This window comes from Hermetia illucens, chromosome 1, assembly GCF_905115235.1.
Source record: "Hermetia illucens chromosome 1, iHerIll2.2.curated.20191125, whole genome shotgun sequence".
Lineage (NCBI taxonomy): Eukaryota > Metazoa > Arthropoda > Insecta > Diptera > Stratiomyidae > Hermetia > Hermetia illucens.
The window spans coordinates 41,816,735-41,837,041 of NC_051849.1; the positions used below are offsets into that span (position 1 = coordinate 41,816,735).

The window sequence follows — 20,307 nt, forward strand, 5'->3', positions numbered from 1 at the left end:
AGCTAGCCCAAAAAATGTAGTGAGGTCGTTAATAACCTTATCAATAAGTTTTCCAGCCCCTTTTCCACCAATGCCTTTATGATTCTTCTTTGCATTTCTAAGCCGCGTTCCCATTCTTTTCTCGACATGTCCTACGCATTCCTTTTTTACTACTACGTATATTTTATTATTTGCAGAAATTTGCAGAAATACCGGAGAAAACTAAAGCAAAATCCAATATACAATATACAAAACTTGTCGCAATTGGAACATCCATGTTCATGCTTGCTAAAAGTTTCTTTGCTGATGTTGATGCGAAGTCCTTTTTCTTCTCTGATAAGTATCGATTCCCATGAAATACTCGTTTTCTAGTGCGAGCATGACATTGAACGTTAAAGCGATCTCCCTTCGTACGATCCATTTAAAAAAATCACTGAACACACGAACAGCACAATACTTACAACACAATATAACTGAGTATAGCTTGAAAGCCTTTCAGTTCACTCTAGACTGGATTATCCTTTTTATTCCAAACAGCAAATAAGTTAAGACAATTGATTGGTTTTCTATCTTTTTATATTTATACCTGTGTTCGAATTTATAAGGCTCAGGTAGAAAACTAACAGATAAAAAAAGATTCGATGTTTTTTCTCATGGAGTATTCTTGCCGCGGCTGCAAACTCCTTAGCTGTTTAACACTGTAATTTCCGAACGATTCGGAAAATCGGAAAATCCCTTTGCCCACATATTCTCCACTATATATAGATACAATTCATGCAAAAAAAATCGATTTCTCCAACCCGACACACGGGATGATCCCCTTAATGGTTTGAATTTTTGGTTCCAATTATTTTAATTATTACTAAATTTTTGTTAACCTGCAGTTGTGGAATATGCTCTGCTGACCGATATTATCGGACTTTTTGGTCACCTTTTGGAAAAAGAAAAATAATCTCCTTTTTTCTGTGAACTAGTGGTAATAAATAACGAAATTTTAGGATCCATAAAAACATCAGTTACTATACACTAGTTCTAACAAAAATCAACTAATCAAGATTAAAACATTTTAGACAACGCGAAAACTGTCTCTTCTCCATTTTTTCATTCTAAAATTTAATTTTCTAAATCCCTGATTTGGAATTGGAGGTTTCCATCAGGTATATTAATTAAGGTCGCTTTGAACTTCAAATCGGGTCGGTTCCATTCAACACAAAAGTTCCTAACAACTTTTGATACAAACAACATTATCTCGAGTTCCGCGAAACGCCGTCCAATGCACATTCGAGGTCCGAAGCCGAATGGAAGGAATGTAAAAGGATTCACATTTTTCGCTTCATTGTTAAGCCCAGATTCCTGATCTCTGAGCCATCGCTCGGGGATGAACTTTTTAGCATTAGTGTACAGCTTTTCATCCACTTGTGTATGTGAGGATTGAAGAATGATTCCTGTTCCTTTAGGTATCCGATAGCCTTTCAGTATTAAATCCTTTCCAGCCTCGCGAAAATTCCCATTAACTACAGGGTGAATCCTTAAAGCTTCCTTGATACATGCTCGTAGATACGGTAGATTAGTCATGTTTTGTGGAGTTAGCGGACTACTTTTCTCAGGGAGAATTTTCCGTAGTTCATTTCGAAGAGCCTCTTGTTTCTCGGGATTTTTTGCTAGGTTATATAAGACACTGACAATAGCCGAACTGGTCTATGAAACAATTGAAACCAATTTTGAAAAATATTTCGAGATAATCATTACAACTCACTGTATCAACACCTGCTATAATCATGTCGACAGCCATGACGGTAGCTATGTTTGGATTGATTTTGATAAGCTTCTCGAGAATGCTCTGTTCATTTTCGTGTTTGGTACTGCTCCTTTCGGAAGATTCGATACGTTTCTTCGCTTCATTGACCTGGTGTAAAGTAAAATCTGTTATGACATCTAAAACGCGCGTCATTTCTTTAAAGTCAGCAGTTGAAAATATTTTCCAGAGCGATGGTTTGAAGTCAAGTGTAGAAAGCAAATAGAAGAATGTCTTCACTGCAGCTATGAATTCATGTTCTTTACTATTTTTGTCCAAATTGCCCATAATTCCGAGGCGGGTATCGAGAGCTATTGTGGAAATTGCCTCCAACGACCACCTATTTAGTTCCTCTTCGAAATTTTCAGGCAGTTCGTATGTTTTTGAATCTCTAATTTTCCTCATTCTGAAAGTAATAAATGTTAAAATCGAAGGAAAATCTAAAAAAATATAAATCTGACCTTATGATAAATTCATCTACGAATTTGTTAATTTGAGGAACATATAATTTGACAATTTTAGGTTGCATCATGACCGGATTCACGGCTGTCCTAAATTCAGCCCACCCTCTCCCTTGCCTATAACGTTAAAAAAAAATGTAAATTAAAAAATGTATTCTCTTTCAACTCACTCTCCTACTCAATTACTAATCCGCCGCTACTAAAAATATCTGGGCGAACTTTTTTTCTGTAATGTTCGGCGGAATCTAAACCGCGACGCACAGGCCAGACACCCTCTGTACGGTAAATTGTTTCGAAATCTTTTGGATCGAAAACAAGTACACTATCTGGTTTGCCAAACATTCCAATCATTTTAAAAATCTCTCCATACTGTTGGCGATACTCCTCGAAAATATCCGGCAGATTTAATGTTGTAAATTTTCCTAAAGAGACGAGAATAATAAGATCCAATTTCTGATAATTGGGATTGAAGATGAGAAACCTCCAGGTAATATATCCTTTAATAGTGTCAGCCGCGATGGTCCAGGGATCTTCTCGTATGGTAACGCCATATTCCATTCATTTTGAAATTGTATTTCAGCACCAGACAAAGAAGAAATCTGTAAAAATATTTTGTTGTAATCTATTCGAGTTAATCATTGAAGTTAGGACAAATAATCTGAATGGAGATATCTGGTCAATATTACCGGAAATGTATTACTAAAACGGACGGTCAAGGGTCCCAGGGCTAAACGTGGATTGGTACCCATGATGGAGCATAAAACCTGGAAAACGCCAACACCAAAAGCTTTACTACCAAACCCTATCTCCACCTCCACGTGGTGATCGCTGAGAGTTCTTTCTCAACGAAATACTGCAGACGGAGAAGATGAAGGCGAGTCTCCCGCCTTTAAAAGCGGAGCAAATTGTACCAACTGGTCCTCCAGGTTCAGGGTTGGGTAGGGCTGACAACTCTACATGGAATACCGACATTACGAAGCCACGAAAGGACCTTCAGACAGCATGGATTTTAAAAAGGCGAACCTGGCAACGAACGGAATAAGGATTTGTACATTTTGTCATGGGACGTGTGCTTCCTGCACAGAACGAATGCTACTCATCAGCTAGCCGATACCCTGCCTCAATATAAGATCGATGTAACAGCATTGCAAGAGAACCGTTGAACAGGATTTTCTTGAGAAGAGCCACAATACCATATATTATAGCGGCCACCTAGTAAACCATGTGCTCGGAGTAGGCTTCTTAGTCAGCCAAAAAATGAAACCTGCTCTTATCGGCTTTGAAAATATAAGTGAAAGGATATGCACTCTGCGTTTGCGAGGCAAGTTTAGAAATATAAGCCTCATAAACGTTCATGTATGTAGCGATAGAAAAACTGTTGGAATATGGACATCCGTTGCACCATTTTTTCATAGACTTTAAAGCCGCCTATGATGACTGATTAGCTGACCCTGACCAATGTGCGGTGCTAGATAAAAGCTGCAGGATCATTCCGCAGAACATTAAACATCAACAACGGTCTAAGAATAGGGGTTCCCTTTTATGGGTCCTGTTTAACCTGGCGATCCGCTATGCAGATTTTAATGCAAGAGGCACCATTCTCTTCAAGCCCACGCAACTACTACCCTACATTGACGATATAGACATTATGGCAACAACAACCCGAGATGTATAGTTGTACTTAGCAAGAAAAATTACGAACTCTTTGTCGCGTTGGAAAGAAGAATCCTCCGAAGAATTTTTCGGCCCCCTACATGAGGATGGACGATTCCACAGTTTCCATAACGATGAAATCGATAAGCGATACCACGACCGTCAAGTTGTGGATAAATTCCGGCTCAACAGGTTACGGTGGACAGGTCACCTAATCCATATGGGTGAGGGTGATCCTACTCGGAAACTATATAAAGGCAATATCTATTTTATTGTCAGTGTTTGAACGAAGCAGATCCTCTATCACTCTTTCCTCAACAAGACTATTCATATGAAAATTCGACAATAAATGTTCGTCTGTCTGTCGGTGACACGCACTTTTCTCAGAAACGGCTACACCGATTGACACGAAATTTAGTGAGAGGGTGGGAACTGTGAACACCCAGACATGCAGTGAGTTACATCTTTCTACGTTTAGAAAAAAAGGGGAGAGGGACCCTCATACATGCAAAAGGGGGATGTAACATTTTTTCACCGAATATAGTCATGTTGGGTATCTAATGAAAGGTCTTGATTAGGAATTTTTGATGCCGGTTTTAGTTTCGACATTTCTTGGAAAGGCAGGGAGTGCGGGAGACCGAAAGCGATGATTTGTTTAATGGATCCATTCGCAGAAACTACCCAACCCAAAAATTTGAAAAAGCTGCCTCTATACGATGTCCAGGCCTCATTTCCCCTCGCAGCAGGTGCATCAGATACTTCTAATGGGCGCTTCCTTTGAATTCTTGCACGTCTTCTGGCCAAGTACGTAGAATATCGCCGATAATTAAAAGAAGCAGAATCGATGGCATAATCCAGGGTTTACTGCCAAAATTATTTCTTTATGAAGACCGGCAGCTTTACATTGCTTGAACATTGCTTGATTGCAGAAAAAAGAGTTTGGAAGAGTACCCAGTATCTACGCAACAAATTTTTCAGTTAGCGCCCGTTTTCACATTATACTACACTTACGTTTACGAACATAGAGATTAGTCAAATAGGCCTTTAGCATGCAAAGGCCTCTTCTTACCTACTGGCAACAAGACTGGCAAAAGTCAAGGTTTCGTTTTAACAAAGAAATGTCATGGTTGCCTCTGCTTACTTATCCTTTGATTTTTTGTGTCCTCCGCCGATGCAAGAACTAAGAAATCTGGTTATCTATGCAGAATCAAGTGGTCTTGAAATCTTAATAGATTGTGATGCGAACCTTCAAATTATTGCTTCGGGGGAAAGCAAATGCGATCCTAGAGGAGATTTGATTTCATCACTTGAGCTGGTCTTATCACCGCGAGTATAAGATGCGCCCCAACGTTCGTGAAGGCAAAAAGTGAAGTGATTGGCGTAACAATATGCACTTGGAAGTTGTGGATTGGCTGCTAGACGAAGTCTAACTATCAGATCACTTCTGATTTTACTGTGAGGAACTAGACCGCGAAAGAGACACATGGCCATCAAAGTCCTTAAAAGGAATGAGTCAGTACGTTACATTCTCTTACCGAATGGAATTTTCTCGAACTCCAGAGTTCAGTCTATACGGACTGTTTTAGAAATACATCACCCGGCAGAACAGGTGACAGAAGTAGTAGGCAGAGAATTGACGGCACTAAATGAAAACCAACAAGCTGACCAGCGTGTCAAGGCCTGTGAGTCTGACTTTCATTCCTTAGTTTCAAAAATAGAGGAATCAATTCTGGAAGATGAGTACACGATGGAGGTGTTCGTGGAAGTAGAACCGCCATTGACTGTTTGCTTTTTCAAAAACTTTAGAATGCCGCCAGAGAGCATGGTGTCGATGCAGTTTTAATAAACTGGATCTATGGCATGCCAACGCAGAGATTGCTGTGTGTGCATTGAAGTGAATGTTAGTCCTTACCTGACAACGGAAGCAAAGACGCGGCATTCAAGAAATATGTTTCGCCTCTTTTGTGGAATATGTTAATTGACTCTCTACTATACCAAATGCATGTTATTTACAAAAAGGGGGAAACTGAATGGGGTTGGTCTTCCAGAGCTAGGGGTACAACCCTTAAATTTGCCGATGAAGTGAAATTTCGGGAGTTACTCTATACAAGAAGCTTATTCGGACAAACATGCGCTTAAAAACCGAAAAAGGTTACAAAGCGGGACTCTACCTTAAGAATGGGGCTTTTCTCTTAGGACTATATTCAACGGTCTTTCGGGTTGGAGTGTATGCGAACATAAGGGTAGTAACCTGGGTGATTGATGAGTGGTTCAATGCGCGATAGTCAGACTGCATTGAGGGCATTGAGCAGTCCTTTGTTCACTTCGAAAATCGTTCAGGAATGTAAAACCGGTTGAACTCTATTTCCTGATTCAATATGATGAAGCTACTCTGAGGGTTCAATTTCTCGCACACGGGATCGTATCCATTGATACTTGACATTGTACTATTGTATTACTCCTCGATATCCTGGACTTGAACTGAAGTATGACAGTCAAAATCGTGCCTAAAATTGGTTGCTAAATCACGAGGCGTGACTGCTGGAAGCTGCCACCATCCAACAAGGTTTGCTAGATTGCAAGAACATAGTATCGTAGGGGGAGAGGAGTGCCACTATCTTACTCCGTTTACAACTAGAATATCCAGGTTGTATAAGTGAAATTTGTGCCGCTATATTTTATGCGGCTACCCAGATTGTAATGACTTCTGCTTCTTATTTTAAAACATGCAGGACCGTAGAGAGCAAATTCGGAATTGATTGTTCAATTTTCCCTTGGACCGTAATTTTTTCTTTACGAGCCTGTTTGGAGAATACACACAAAAGCGGTTACCGTCTAACGTTGACTTGCTGGTTTAAACATGGAATCGAAGATGGCGCCGACGATTGACACAATCCTTAGTTCGGAGTTCACTCTCTAACAACTCGAAACTAGAAGTTCGGCTCTACAGGAACGAAATGTTTTGTATTTAAGTGGACATTTTTCCTATTTTTCCTAGCTCGTAGTATTTATTTATTTAGTATGTCAGACTATTCACTTTACTGTGATATTGTAATTCAGAGTCTTAGACTGGAATAAATTTGCACAAAAGTGGCAACTTTGGCCTATTATAATTTTGTTAGTAATACTGCGATTTACACCAAAATTCGTAGTATCATGTACCACTGTGAACTACAAACTGATTGAAATTATCATTGTAATACCTCATCACGTTATCCATTGCTGTCATCAACTTAATTCAAGATCACTTGCATATACCAATGTGAACAATGGCCAGCAAATGACTTCGTCTGAGTTAGGGTTATCGAAAAAACACTTTTCAGCATCACGTTGAAAGAGTCCATTCACCTTCTGCTGTTAGTCCTAATAAAAAATAATAATTGGAGCACCCGAACAAAGTATGCATCAATTTGATTCCCCTGGAAAACCTATCAAGAGCCGAGTGGTAAGAGACATTTTAGTCTGATATTCAAGGAAGAAAAGTGTATCACTGCCTTTTGGGATAATGTTGAAGTTAAATAAACTTGAAGGACACGAAACCTACACCCAAATCTAGCTTGATGTATTACTCAGCATTTTTAACGTACATGGCAATGGATATTTTTCCCTTTATTTGGAATGTGTCAAGGGATGTGAGCCAGTTAGAGAAATACACTACCTCCTAACAACTTACAACGTGCTACCCAGAATCTAGTGCCCCGTCTAGTGTTGAAATTATCAAATTACAGGTAAAAAAAATGTTTTCCTCCGTGCGACGTTTACCCGGATTTTCGGAAATGTTAACGTAGGCTAATTAGCCGAACTATTATGTTTTAGGTATTTTCAATTATAAAAGGATCCTACTATGAGAAAATTGACGAAGTTGCTCTCAAATAGCTCGCGTTATAACTTTACTGAATTCAAATTTTTATTCCAGTCTCCTGAAAAAACTCCGGGCCAAGGGTAATCATTTTATTTCCCCTTCTCCCATCAAGCCTGGAAACAGATTTGGAATTTTCGATGGCCATATTACCAAAGAGCATAGGACATGTGAAAGGGATGATAAACACCAAGTTAAATGTAGTAGCGTACACTGTTGCCGCAAAACATGCAGCACCAGTATGGCCCTGTCAAGGACGGTGCCAAATATCACAGCACCGCACTATACCTGTAGTTTATTTAGCGGTGTAAACTCTGTCTCAGAATTTGGCTGGGGTACAGGTCACCAGTACGGCAGCAAACATTATCTGCTTTTATGAATAGTATTAGAAGTTATTGTATGTTGCCCTACTTCTTATTGGACGTAGCGCATGCAACGAGTACCTGTACAGACTTAAATTGGACAACTCAACCAGCAGGAAATATTTCTTCATTTTCGGGAATTTAGACATGCACCAAGAAGATTAAACTCAGAAAATCGTCTCCTGAGACATTGCTTTAATTTGTATGTTGGAAAAAAATATTGCACATGTTCAACCTTTTTCAGTACTTGCACGAGAAAAACTCCACGCATTTACTCTAGAGTTAGGGCCGCGTAAGTGATGCAGAGTGTAGGTGTGCTGCCACGTGGTTGCGAGCACAGTTGTTTATGGTTTACTACATGGGATGGGGAAACATCAACATATAGGTGCCATCGAAATAGATAGGCCAATACATGAACAACAAAGGCCACGGGCAAGTCAGCTACCTCTCCTTAACCACTTGACCTGCTCCCCTTGTGTTTATTCTTCTTGCATTGCACAGAAACCATGAATCTTTATTTCCTGTAATTTTTGCTTCCACTCATCTTATTTACTATTTGAGAGGCATTTACCGATCCTTCTAATCGCTGCTTAGGACCATTCATTTTTTCAACTTTCAACGGATAGGCATCATTGTATTTTAAAGAATAGAATACAGCATCAATTAATTATAATTTTAGCGTTGGCTAATTTTATTTTATACTTCATTCTGAGATTCAGTACAAGACTGAAATTAACTTTTCACTCTCAACTACTTCATCAAAACATCCTTGGGGGCGCGTATTGTTAGTTGAATGAAAATGCGCTATCCTAGTACGAACTGAGCGAACAAACCAGTATATTTACAGTGATTACACCGTCTTATCTGCTCAGACAATCTATCACTGTAGAGAGCACTTAATGAACATTAATAAAAATATTAAATAGAAATAATAGAAGCAAAAGAAATAAGAGCTAGACTCAATGTTAACAATCTAATTACGTGGGGACAACTATTACTTCCATATATGTATGTATGTTAGGACGTTGCAAAATTTTTCGGCACATCAAACTTTGTTAATTTTACTATAAAAACCAAACTTTTTGGTTACTGCTAGGGCAACGCAGATGGCATCAGTAATGAGACAATGTTAAATAACGATATTTATTTTAAAATCAATTAGTAGCCAAACAATTACCGTATTTTCTATTTTTTTCGTTACTAATTTTCCGACACCAGCATTTTTATGAATTTACCTCAAAATTAACGGTAAGTTTTAAAAATATTATGCTATGGTAGTTAATGGTAGTTAAAGTACATTTTATTGTTTTCTGTGATTTACCAAAGTAGCTTAGTTATATCCAAAATGTTTAATTTGCCCAGAACATCATATATCACCCGTACAAGGCGAAATCGTCAGAACAATACAAGGAAATTTAAACAGGAAAACCATTAAATAGATAGTTATTGAGCTCTACGAAAGATACATTTTGCGTATAAAAAGACAAGTGGGAAAACCGGAAGCTGGACGCTTCAGGTATGAAAGGTTTTGTGTATTGCTTATATAAGGACATTTGAGTGTGTATTTGCCCCATTAGTAAAGGAAAGTACTGATCGAGACCTTTCATTTGATTCCCCACTTGACTATATTTGGTAAAAAAAAAACATTTACAAACCCTTTTTGCATGTATGCGACCTAAAGTTCGCAATTTTTCTTGCTAAGAACCTAAGTTTCCGAGAAGAGGAGAGGAGGACTGGTGAGATCATTGCCTTGTACATTAAGAGGTTTCGAGCGAAACAGTTTTTGTAAGCTGAAATATGCTCTGTTAGCTGCTGACAACCGTGCGCGGATTTCACGGTCGTAGCTGTTATCGGTTGTGATTTAAAGTTTTAGTCTAGGATTTTCCCTAATACTAGCACTAAGTACCAAGCCTTTAGGCTCGGAGGATCCAACCTACTTAAAAGATAAAAGGCGCTGGTGGTGGTGGCCAGTGGCAGGGTAAATGAAAGAATCCGTCGAGAATTCGCCGCAACATCGAGCACGTATGCAAAATAGTATATTCCAGCATGCTTTGAACCAGACTATGTGAGAGTCCCAGGACATTAAGGGAAACCGTGAGGGATTTTGGTAAAATACTTGTAGCTGACATTCGAAATTTGGACATAGTAGTCTGTATCCGCCGCTGGACGTTTTCCAGATCCGAATGCATAAGCCAGTGAAGGGATAACGAATACATTCAACGCGCTTATTTTATTCTTCCCCGAGAGATGGGATTTAAGTACCAGCTTTACATGTCGCAGGATTTCGGACAGTAGAGGATCCTTCAGATCACCAACTCGAGCATGGATTTCTTAGAGAACTCCTAGATACTTGTAGAAGTTTGTCTCGGTCATAGCCTGGATGTGGAGGTCACCAATGCTGTGTCCAGCATGCGGCATGTGATGACCTTTGCGGATGACTTGCCTAATCCAAATTCCATCCGAATATCACGGCTAAATATATGTACTATTCGCACCAGACTTCTAAGGTAGTTTTACCAGCATACAGCTTGATGTCATCTAAATACATCAAGTGTGCCACTCACACTTAACACATAGGCCATATTTGATTGCGAATTCATGCCCTCTAGCATCATTCAATAGCCATGAAAGACGGTTCATCGCAATTCAAAACCAAAGGGGGCCCAATGAATCCCTGTGAAAGAGGTCTCTCCGTATACGAATGGGCACACATACAATACACAGATAAGGTGGTATGCCACCCTTCCATGACTGTCGCCAAAAACTACAGATATAGGACATTGATTAGCCAGGTATACGGGATGCTAGCCTTGGCATATTCAATATAGCAACTAAAGAACTTTCTTAGGCTTCTAGTTGTTTGTTCTATAACTATCGAGTCGATAATGACCCCTTGACCAGACAATCCTTTTGCTCCTCACATAGAATGCTGTTGGGCTCGATGTGCGCATTGACCGTTCCACTAATAATGGGCGTTATGAATTTGTAGATCGTTGGTAAGCAAGAAATCGTTCTTGTGTCCAGGGAGTTCTGCACCGTATCCCTTTTTGGGACAAGGCAAGTAATTCTCGCACTGATAAAGGGTGGAAATTTCTCCCGCTGACTAATGACCTGATTTATGATATGTGCCAACTGACTGTCTACACTGGTAAATTCTGCATCCGATTCAAACCAGGGCCCCTCCAGTTCTTCCAGCTGTTTATGGCTCGACCGATTTCCACTTCGGTAACATCCGCAAAATTCATGCTAGGCGTAATGGCATGGCGGGTGCTTTCGGCGGTAGTTCACTCAACATGCCAAGCATATTGGACGGGTAACCCCAAAGGTCACCCCAATATTCTCTCGCTTCCGTCACCGAAAACTGTACTGTTTGGACGCTCTGTTGAGATTCGTTGAGTGATCTGAAAAAAACTCCATTGGTCCCTACCGTAAGTTGCATTCTGAACACGTCTGGAGTGACTTTCGCTATATCGTTGTAACCGACTGCATACGACAGAAAGTTTCTGGTTTAGTGTGTCCAAAATTTCAACTATGGGTGTCTCACTCGGGATGGCATAGTTCCTGTAAACCCACTGCACTTTATTTCTCACCCGTCTGCTGGCATTGATAGTGCCGATTTGAATTAGTCTAGCAATCTCCTGCTTTAGTGAGTGCTGCTGACGTTCCAGACGAATTTTCCAAGGTAGATCTCTTCGGTCACATAAACCAATAACACGAAAGCGAATCTTCTGGCAATTTGACAGTCGCTACTGTACGACAATACGCAAGTGATTTTAGTTGCAGCAGCGGCGTATTAGCACACAGAAGAGATTCTACCTCATCTGAGATAGATTTCTCGGAGTTGCTGCAGATGAATAGAGCCAGGGAATACCTGGTCTGTGCAAACGATCCATTTCCGAGAATTTATATGCACCCTCTTTGGAATTCTTCCCGAGCCCCAGCGGAAACTTCAGCTGGACGGTGGAGAAAAGTGCTTCGGCGAGTACTGAAACTGTCGGCTGCAGTGGGGCGTGGTGGTTTTGGTGCCGCCGCCTCTGCTCCCATCTCCGTCACCAGTTTCTGCGATCACCTCAAGTCAAACACCTTCCGGACGTGACCGGTTACCTGTGTAGCACCCGATAAAAGAACATTTTTGATGGTGGCCAATAATCATCGATGTTTTCAGATGGGTTGCTTAGTGTATAAATAATCCCGTCAGCAAGATAACTCTCCCACTGCCGAGCGACATAGTTCTCGTCAACATGGATCATCTGATTCTAGAACCGATCTGGGTAAGCCCGTATCGATCGCAAATATCGTCATTTTAGACCAGATGTTATGCCACTGATCAAATGCAGCATCGTCGCCTCTATTACTGTGGATGATTTTATTGTCTTCGATAGCCTACCAACATCAGGAAATACAGCAGTTGACAGGACGAACGATGTTGCAGTAAATTTTGAATTTGAAATGTTTGCTGAGGCATCATTCGTAAAGGACACTAGTGGTAGAGAGCTCCTTCATCCAAGTGGCGCTAATTTGCGAACCAATTTCACGGTGCAGTTCACTAATGACTGAAAGCATCACTCGGTTTTGAGCAGGTCGTTGTCACTGAGAAGAATAGTAATTGTTATATTGGAGTTGTGGTCAAAAACTCTGTTTTCTTCGGATTTAGTCGCTACATGGGGCAATCGTTTCACTTTTGGACGAGTTGCTCTAGATCAGATTTATTGTGAAACGTTAGAAAAACATCATTTGCATAGAAAGGCAATCAGTGGACCTTGAATGCCCCCGTGTGGTACTAAATACTGCCGCAAGATAGACTGCTTGTCTTTTTCCATATTGTAAAGGTTATGCTTTCTTGCCAGTCAGATAATGTTCTACCCTCCTTAATAACCTTATAGAAGAACTCACTAAGCCACAGTATGGGTTGGTACCCAAAACTTTGCTTTCCAGAGTCAAAATGTACACACTTAAAGTGAGACAGGACTCATTTTCGAAAACTACCCAACCCAAAAATCCGAAAAAAATCAGAAAGGGGCGGTTAGATCAAACCTAGGCCTCAAAATATATCCCATTTCGGTATCTGCTCAAATAAATTTACTAAAAGTATATTACCAACTTTTAGAAATTTACTGAAAAACCCCCCTTAATTTCATCCTAGGAATACTAAATTTTGCATCGACATAGAGGACATCGTGCATCAGGATGTCAAGTTTCATGAAAATCCGTCTATTAGTGTCAAAGTTATAGCAGTTCAAACTTATCAATTTTGTGCGAATTAACTGCATCCTAAGCCATACAAATAAGATGCTGACGTCATAATTAACGAGAATAATTGACATTCGAGTGAAATATTAAAATTCCATTCATGAAGAATCTACTTCTCCCCAGCCCTTTTTAAGATCTTGTGTAAAACAAAACCTTATTAAAATCGGTTTACTGTCTGTCTGTCTATCTGTCTGTCACACGCGTTTTTCTTGGAGGCGATTATAACGATTGACACCAAATTCGGTGGAAAGGTGGGAACTGTGAATGCACACGCATACAGCGAGTTACATCATTCTACATCAAATTTAAGGGGGTTCCCCATACATGCAAAAGGGGGGTGTATATTTTTTTCATCAAATATAGTCATGTGGAAATAAAATGAAACTTTGCGATTAGTACTTTCCGGAGCCGGTCTTAGCTTTGACATTTGTTCCATTCCATTCTCAGAAGCTACCCAACCGAAATTCCGAAAAAAATCAGGCTGCCATTATATGGTGCCTAAGCTCCGAAACACCCTCCATACCGATATCTGTTCAAATAAAGTTAATAATAGTATATTACCAATATTTCTAGTAATTGCCTGGAAAACCCCCATTAAGTTCATCCTAGAATCTCCACACTTTACAGCAATGTACGGTGCACAATCCTACCAGGTTTGGTGGAAATCATACTATTTAGGCCAAAGTTATCACTTCATTGCATATTCAAGATTTTGAATGTCAATATCACCTGAAAGTGGATATTCCCACATAATATATGCATATATTACATGCTACCTAGTAATGGGACAAATGCACACTCAAATGTCTTTGCAAAAAAATACACAAAACCTGTCATATTTCAAGCGTCCAGCTTCAGGTTTTCCGACCTGTTCTTTTTTCTCCAGTCTTTGTCCCGTTCACAAGCGGGGTCGGCTCGTCGTGATTGGCCTCGCCATTTGGCCTGATCTGGATGAAATCTCGAGGCTTTTAAATATCTGATTCTCTTTAAGCACACGCTTTACACTGAAAATACTAACCGAGACTTTCATTTGATACCCCACATGATTATATTTGGTGAAAAAAAATGTACACCCCTTTTTTTGCATGTATGGGGACCCCCCTTAAATTCGACGTAAAAGGATGTAACTCATTGTATGTGTGACCGTTCACAGTTTCCACCTTTCCACCAAATTTAGTGTCAATCGCTGCTACAGTCTCCGAGAAAAACGCGTGTGACAGATAGGCAGACAGACTTTACGATCTCCTCCAATACCAAAGCCGGCAAAAGAGAGAGCTCATGGGAGATTAGCAATTGAAAAAGGTGAAGGGGTCTGTAAAAGGAGTAAGAACAGAGTCCTGACCCAGAAGAACTACCTTTTATGCAGCTTGAGACTAAAATAGTTGAGCTGCCCGAATTCATCAAGGACAAGCACAACGTGCACCGAGCCATCAACATGGTGAGAGCCATCAGGATGCTTTACAATAGGTCGCAGGAAGAAGTAAGAAAGCCTAAGGAAAAGCCAGACATCCCAGCCCACAGGCGACCCAAGTAACACCAAAGCACAAGGTCATCGATCTTCGATCAAGTAAGCGAGTGCGAAACCAAGAAGAAGCTTTGGGAATCAACAGGCACCAAAAAATGAAAAAGGGGTCCTGACTAGTCCAGCAAACGATACTAAAAATTCAGAAAGGTAAAAAGTGTCCAAAGTAGGAATGTCGACTAGCGAATCGAAACTGAAAGAAAATAACAGCGGTGGTTGAACTAAGATCGTGAACAAGAAAAGAAACAAGAAACCAAAGGTGCGAATTCGCCCGGAGGCAATTGTAATCTCTAACAGAGGATATCTAACGTATGCGGAGATACTGAAGAAGGTGAAATTTGACCCCGGCCTAAAAGACCTAGGCGGAAATGTCAGCAAAATCCGGAGGACCCAGAAAGGGGATCTCATGTTTGAGCTGAGAAAATCCAGCGTGGGGAAAACTGACCGCTTTCGAAACCAAGTCTTAAACTCACTTGGGGAGAATGTAGCGGTTCGTACCCAAAAACATGAGATCTGTATCCAGTACAAGGATCTCGATGAAGTAACATCCAGAGAAGAGATCTGCACTGAAGCAACAATTCAAGTTGGAGGAATTTAGCGAAAAATCTATCGTGAGCCTAAGAAAAGCTTACGGCGGTACTCAAACGGCCACAATGCGAGTGCCAGTGGAGTCAGCGCAGAAGTTGGTGGCCATGGGGAAGGTTCGAATTGGATGGGTTGTTTGCCGATTAAACGAACAGATCTCTTCAAACAGGTGCTTCAAATGCCTAATGTTTGGACACTTCGTAAAGGCATGCACTAACGGCATTGATCGGTGGTTACACAAAACCTTAAAATGAAGTCACTTTTCACTACAGCAATGCTCGCTCATATGCAGTTTTCGTTAATCAATAGAAGTTGACTGATAATAAAAATAAGCAGTTAATTTGCTTTTGCCTCTAAGTTTATTTTATCTATCATTAGTTGAGGTACTGAAGATTGCTAGAAATTCATGATCACACCAAGTGAATTAGTTCAACATCGATTCGTAAATTTAAACTACTGAAAACTCCGCAAATTTAATAGTTCGAACGAGAGCCTTCTACCATCAACTTTTTCCTCAATACGGATGTGCGCACAATGATGGCTTATCCACCTCGAATGGATGCATTTAAAATTTCTCGAAACTAGGAAGCCAGTACTCTACACACCTGGGTTGCAAATAGCCGTACTAAACAGGAGCCCTGGCCATTACTTCTTACAAACGTACTACCGACACGAATCATCTTCGAACAAATTTGAAATGTAACGCTGCTGGGTAAGAGACCAACTGATCAAACGGGTCCACGGAACAATACTTTAAATACATACTATATTCATACTTTTCCAACTATTTTGCAACCTTATCTAGCCAGACAAGCTTTCGCTCCAAAGGAACGCCTGATCATCATGAATAAACACAATTTTACCGAAACATCAACAATGATAACAAGTCGGAATACCGGAAGCTCGCGCTTCGGATATAAAGGTTTTGTGTTCATCTTATGTAAGAAATTTCAACGAACATTTTTCTATCCCTATATAGCTACAAATCCAACATATTCCTTCATATTTTTCCAAACTACGAGACATACGTACACATTACAGCCATAGATATTACGCTCGCCCTAAACAAACAAACTGCCTATTTCCGAATACTGTACACATATATGCACGTATATAAATTGATAATACCCATATTTCCGATTTACTTCTTATATCTATTTGAATTAGGCACTACCCGCAAAGTTCATTAGCACGCATATATTATATACCTACATGCACACATGTCTGGCTGGCAAATAACTAAAAAAACTAAAACAAAATAATTCTCTGCGACCCAATTCATAAGAACTTATTTCGTTGTGGTATTGAGGAATTGATATGTGATGATGACGTCATGCAGCTTGTAGAGTGCACGAAATTCACACAAAATTGCAAAGTTTCACCTCCTATAACTTTGTTAATAATAATTGGATTTTCTTCAAACTTCACCAAATTGTGCATTATGTTCTTCATTACACGCATGCCGAATTTTGTACTTCTGGGATGAACATAAGGGGGGTGCCGGGTAAATTTCTAAAATGTGGAAATATACTATTATTAACTTTATTTGTGCAGATATAGGAACCGGATATATTTTGAGGCCTAGATTTCGTAGAGATGCACCACTGTGATTTTTTTCAGATTTTTCGGTTGAATAGGTTCTGAGAACGAGACCTGTTACACTTTTTGGGGGTCATATTTTGACCCCTCACTCCTCCATGTTTCGCCCAATATCAAATGTTGCACTAGTTTCGAAAAGTACTAATTGAGACTTTTCATTTGATACCCCACATGGCTACATTCTGTGAAAAAAAAAAAATTGCACCCTCCATTCACATGTATGGGGAGCCCCTCTTAAACTTAACACAAGATGGCGCCACTTACTGCATGTAAAGGGATCACCAGATTACATACTCTCACCAATTTTTGTGACAATTGGTCCAGCCGTTTCCGAATAAATCGGGTGTGACAGACAGACAGACAGACAGACAGACAGACAGACAGACAGACGGACAGACAGACACCGTCTCGATTCTAATAAGGTTTTGTTTCACACAAAACCTTAAAAAGTTAATTCGGGCAGAGCATCAATAACTCCAAAAATATATTATCTATTTAGACAAGCTTTTGCGGAGCTCGGAATCATGATGAGCAGACATATTTTGGAAGTAAATGTGTTACTGCGTGTTAACTAAAATATATAATATTTGTTGGGAAAGGTCAGGTCATCTATGTGTTTTGGTTTAAATGCGGATGAATAGACTTATCTGGAACCTGGAAGCTGGATGCCGAAGAACACATAAAAGACTTTGTAGGGGAAAAAATGTAATTTACGGGCTTAACTTAGTGTTGAAAGTAGAATAGAGGATCTTGAGGGTTTATGCTGTTGGTCTGGCCAGGGCATTTGTGCCCACGGGCGGATGCGACTTTGTCATAGTGGGATCCTTTGTAATAGTTGGCTACTACACTAAGAGTGACCAAAATTGAATATGGAATCTAAGAGCGAGTACTACGCCGACTGCGGTACTTGAAGCTATCCTTAATTTACCCCCCATTCACTTGGAGGTGAAACGGAAAGAATCCAACGACGCATATAGGCTCGATGCTATTGGGGCGTGGAAAGGCGGCCAATCAAACGGTCATGCGTCTATCTGGAAATTCCTTGAAAAACATCCAGATTCGTCTTTGAAAAGTGTAGTGACCGCGGCTGCGCGACGGGAGCGAAATTTCATTCGGCTCTTTCTTAATTAATTTGCTTAAACGATGCATTTAATAGTGTGCAATTGCCTTAATGTTCGCCGCAGATTGCACTTTATTCAATGCATTCGAGCGAATTGATCTTGATAGGAGGCGAATGATTTGCCGCATCTGCAGGCGCATGCGCATGTTGCCGCAACATTGCCGAGTGAGAAAGGCTATGTAGCGGGAATAGAAGCGGTGCACGAACAAAGCACAGGAATGTTGCTGGGTGAGTGTAGAAGAACGTGGGAAGACGTTTTTGGTCGGAGGACGGTGGTTGGAGCTTCTTGGTGGAGGACAGGAGAAATATATAGAGAAGGTGGCTCATCGGGCTGTGTCTATAAGTTTTGTTTTGGCGGAGAATTCTTAGATGTTTCGGGAGTAGTTTTCGGAAAATGACAAGTTTGGGAAAAGGAGTGTAGAGGAACGGGAGTGAGTTTTGATGGAGGAGGAAGGTTTTTGGCGGCAGAGGAGTTTGGATTTTTTGGTTTTTGGAGGTTGAGTGGAAGACAGAGGAAAAAGAAAACGAGGAAGTGGAAAGATTGGAGGAGCAACGGAGGAACGGGATTGAATTTGGATGAAAAAAGGAGACGAGAAGAAAAAGAGGAACAAAAAAAGTGAATTTTTTTAAAGTCTTGGAGAGGAGAGAAGAAGATCCGGAAGATGTGAAGGTTTTCGCGAGCGAAAGAAAATTCCGTGAATAATTTCAAATCATGGACAAATCGTTCAATCGGTAACAAATGATAAATGCACAGTGATTTAGGGCAAGAAAGTAAAGTGCTTTGCGTTGTGTAACGGGATTGGTTCATTTTCAAACGTTGGGGATAAATTCCGGAAAAAATTTGATTAATAGAAAAAGACAGATTTTGAACAGCTAGGAAACGTGCGAATTCGAGCATAATATAATCATCGTTTCAGTAAGAGTTTAAGCAATACGCCTGCTGGATGACAAGTGTTACATATATATATATTAACACATATACACACATATATTTATATTAATGATTAATTGTACTTAATTGTTTTTTTATAAAAATTTTTTTAGAACCTGTTACACCAGCCGCCAACCGAGCTCGGAGGGACGACCTGGGTGAGTCCTGGTTATTATTTTCCTTTTATTTATTTTTCTTTTTTTTTGTTTTTATATTATTATGAGTTAAGTTCTCTTTGAATTTTACCATTTTTTTTTCATTTTATTTTTTTATTGTTATGATAAATGAACTCTGATAAATAATGAAGATTGAATAATACAATCGTAGTTTGAGGACTTCCTCCTTTTCTAATCCTCCTTTCCCTACCCGCGGAACTTTTATATAAGGGACATCCTCTAATCGAATAACTGGCCGGAGGATGTCGAGGAAGGGTGGGAAACTCACAGGCCGCGCCTCGTACAAGATCTGAGGCGGAAGAGACGGCAATCGAGACGGTGATCCGTCGTGGATCTTCCCCTCCTTGATCGTGGCACTCGGGTCCGGAGACTTACGGCTCCACGCGCGCGGTCGAGCCGGTTTTTTTTTTTTTATTTTCCAATTTAGCTCGCGTTCTGGTTTTCCATCGATAGGCCGTCGCGAAATTCCTTGTAAAATCGACTTAAAAGTCCGGTGCGGACCCACGCATCGGACAAGGCACGTTGTTTTACGTAATGAAGCGTGAGGGATCAAAGCGCTCAACGGACCCCCCCACATTCCCGAGCCTGGCTAGCACAGAGGCGTGCAAGAACGTGTCGACCGAGCACTTTGATAGAGCTTCAATCTTTGTGGGCAGACCTTCACGGTCAATTTTGCCAATTTGTTTAGCTTTTTGGGATAGCTCTGCCCTCTAGGTCGTTATCGGCCACTCAGGATGATCGACTTGATCGCCTACTCCATTCATATCATTACAAAAGACATACACTGTCGTAATCACAGAAAGAGAAGAATGGTCGACAAGTGGCCATGAGTCTTTTCAGAATACAGACCTAATAATCTTCACCGACGGGTCAGTCATGGAGGATGCATCGGGCGCAGGGGTGTTCTCGGAGAATCCGATTATAGAACTGGCCCGACCCCTCGGAAAAATGACGACCATATTCCAGGCGGAGATATATGCCATTTCATTGGCAGCAGAAGATCTGTTCCTCATTC

General features: G+C 40.4%; 1 protein-coding gene across 1 annotated transcript; it reads right to left on the minus strand.

Annotated features, from left to right (window-relative positions):
* Nucleotides 1-537: 537 nt before the first annotated feature.
* LOC119646220 (probable cytochrome P450 12a5, mitochondrial) lies at nt 538-16,228 on the minus strand. The gene is made up of 6 exons (XM_038046606.1): nt 16,072-16,228; nt 2,717-2,834; nt 2,414-2,657; nt 2,236-2,352; nt 1,736-2,180; nt 538-1,677 (listed from the first exon to the last, which is right to left on the minus strand). The coding sequence occupies exons 1-6, from the start codon at nt 16,144-16,146 to the stop codon at nt 1,093-1,095; spliced, it is 1,584 nt and encodes a 527-aa protein (XP_037902534.1). The 5' UTR covers nt 16,147-16,228; the 3' UTR covers nt 538-1,092.
* Between the last annotated feature and the right edge of the window lie 4,079 nt (nt 16,229-20,307).

Coding starts and splice junctions, on each gene's coding strand:
- LOC119646220 (XM_038046606.1), bottom strand. CDS start 16,146: ATGATTCGTGTCGGTAGTACGTTTGTAAGAAGTAATGGCCAGGGCTCC. Junction 2,835..16,071: donor TACGGCTATTTGCAACCCAG/GTGTGTAGAGTA, acceptor ATATTTTTACAG/ATTTCTTCTTTGTCTGGTGC. Junction 1,678..1,735: donor TTATAGCAGGTGTTGATACA/GTGAGTTGTAAT, acceptor ATTGTTTCATAG/ACCAGTTCGGCTATTGTCAG.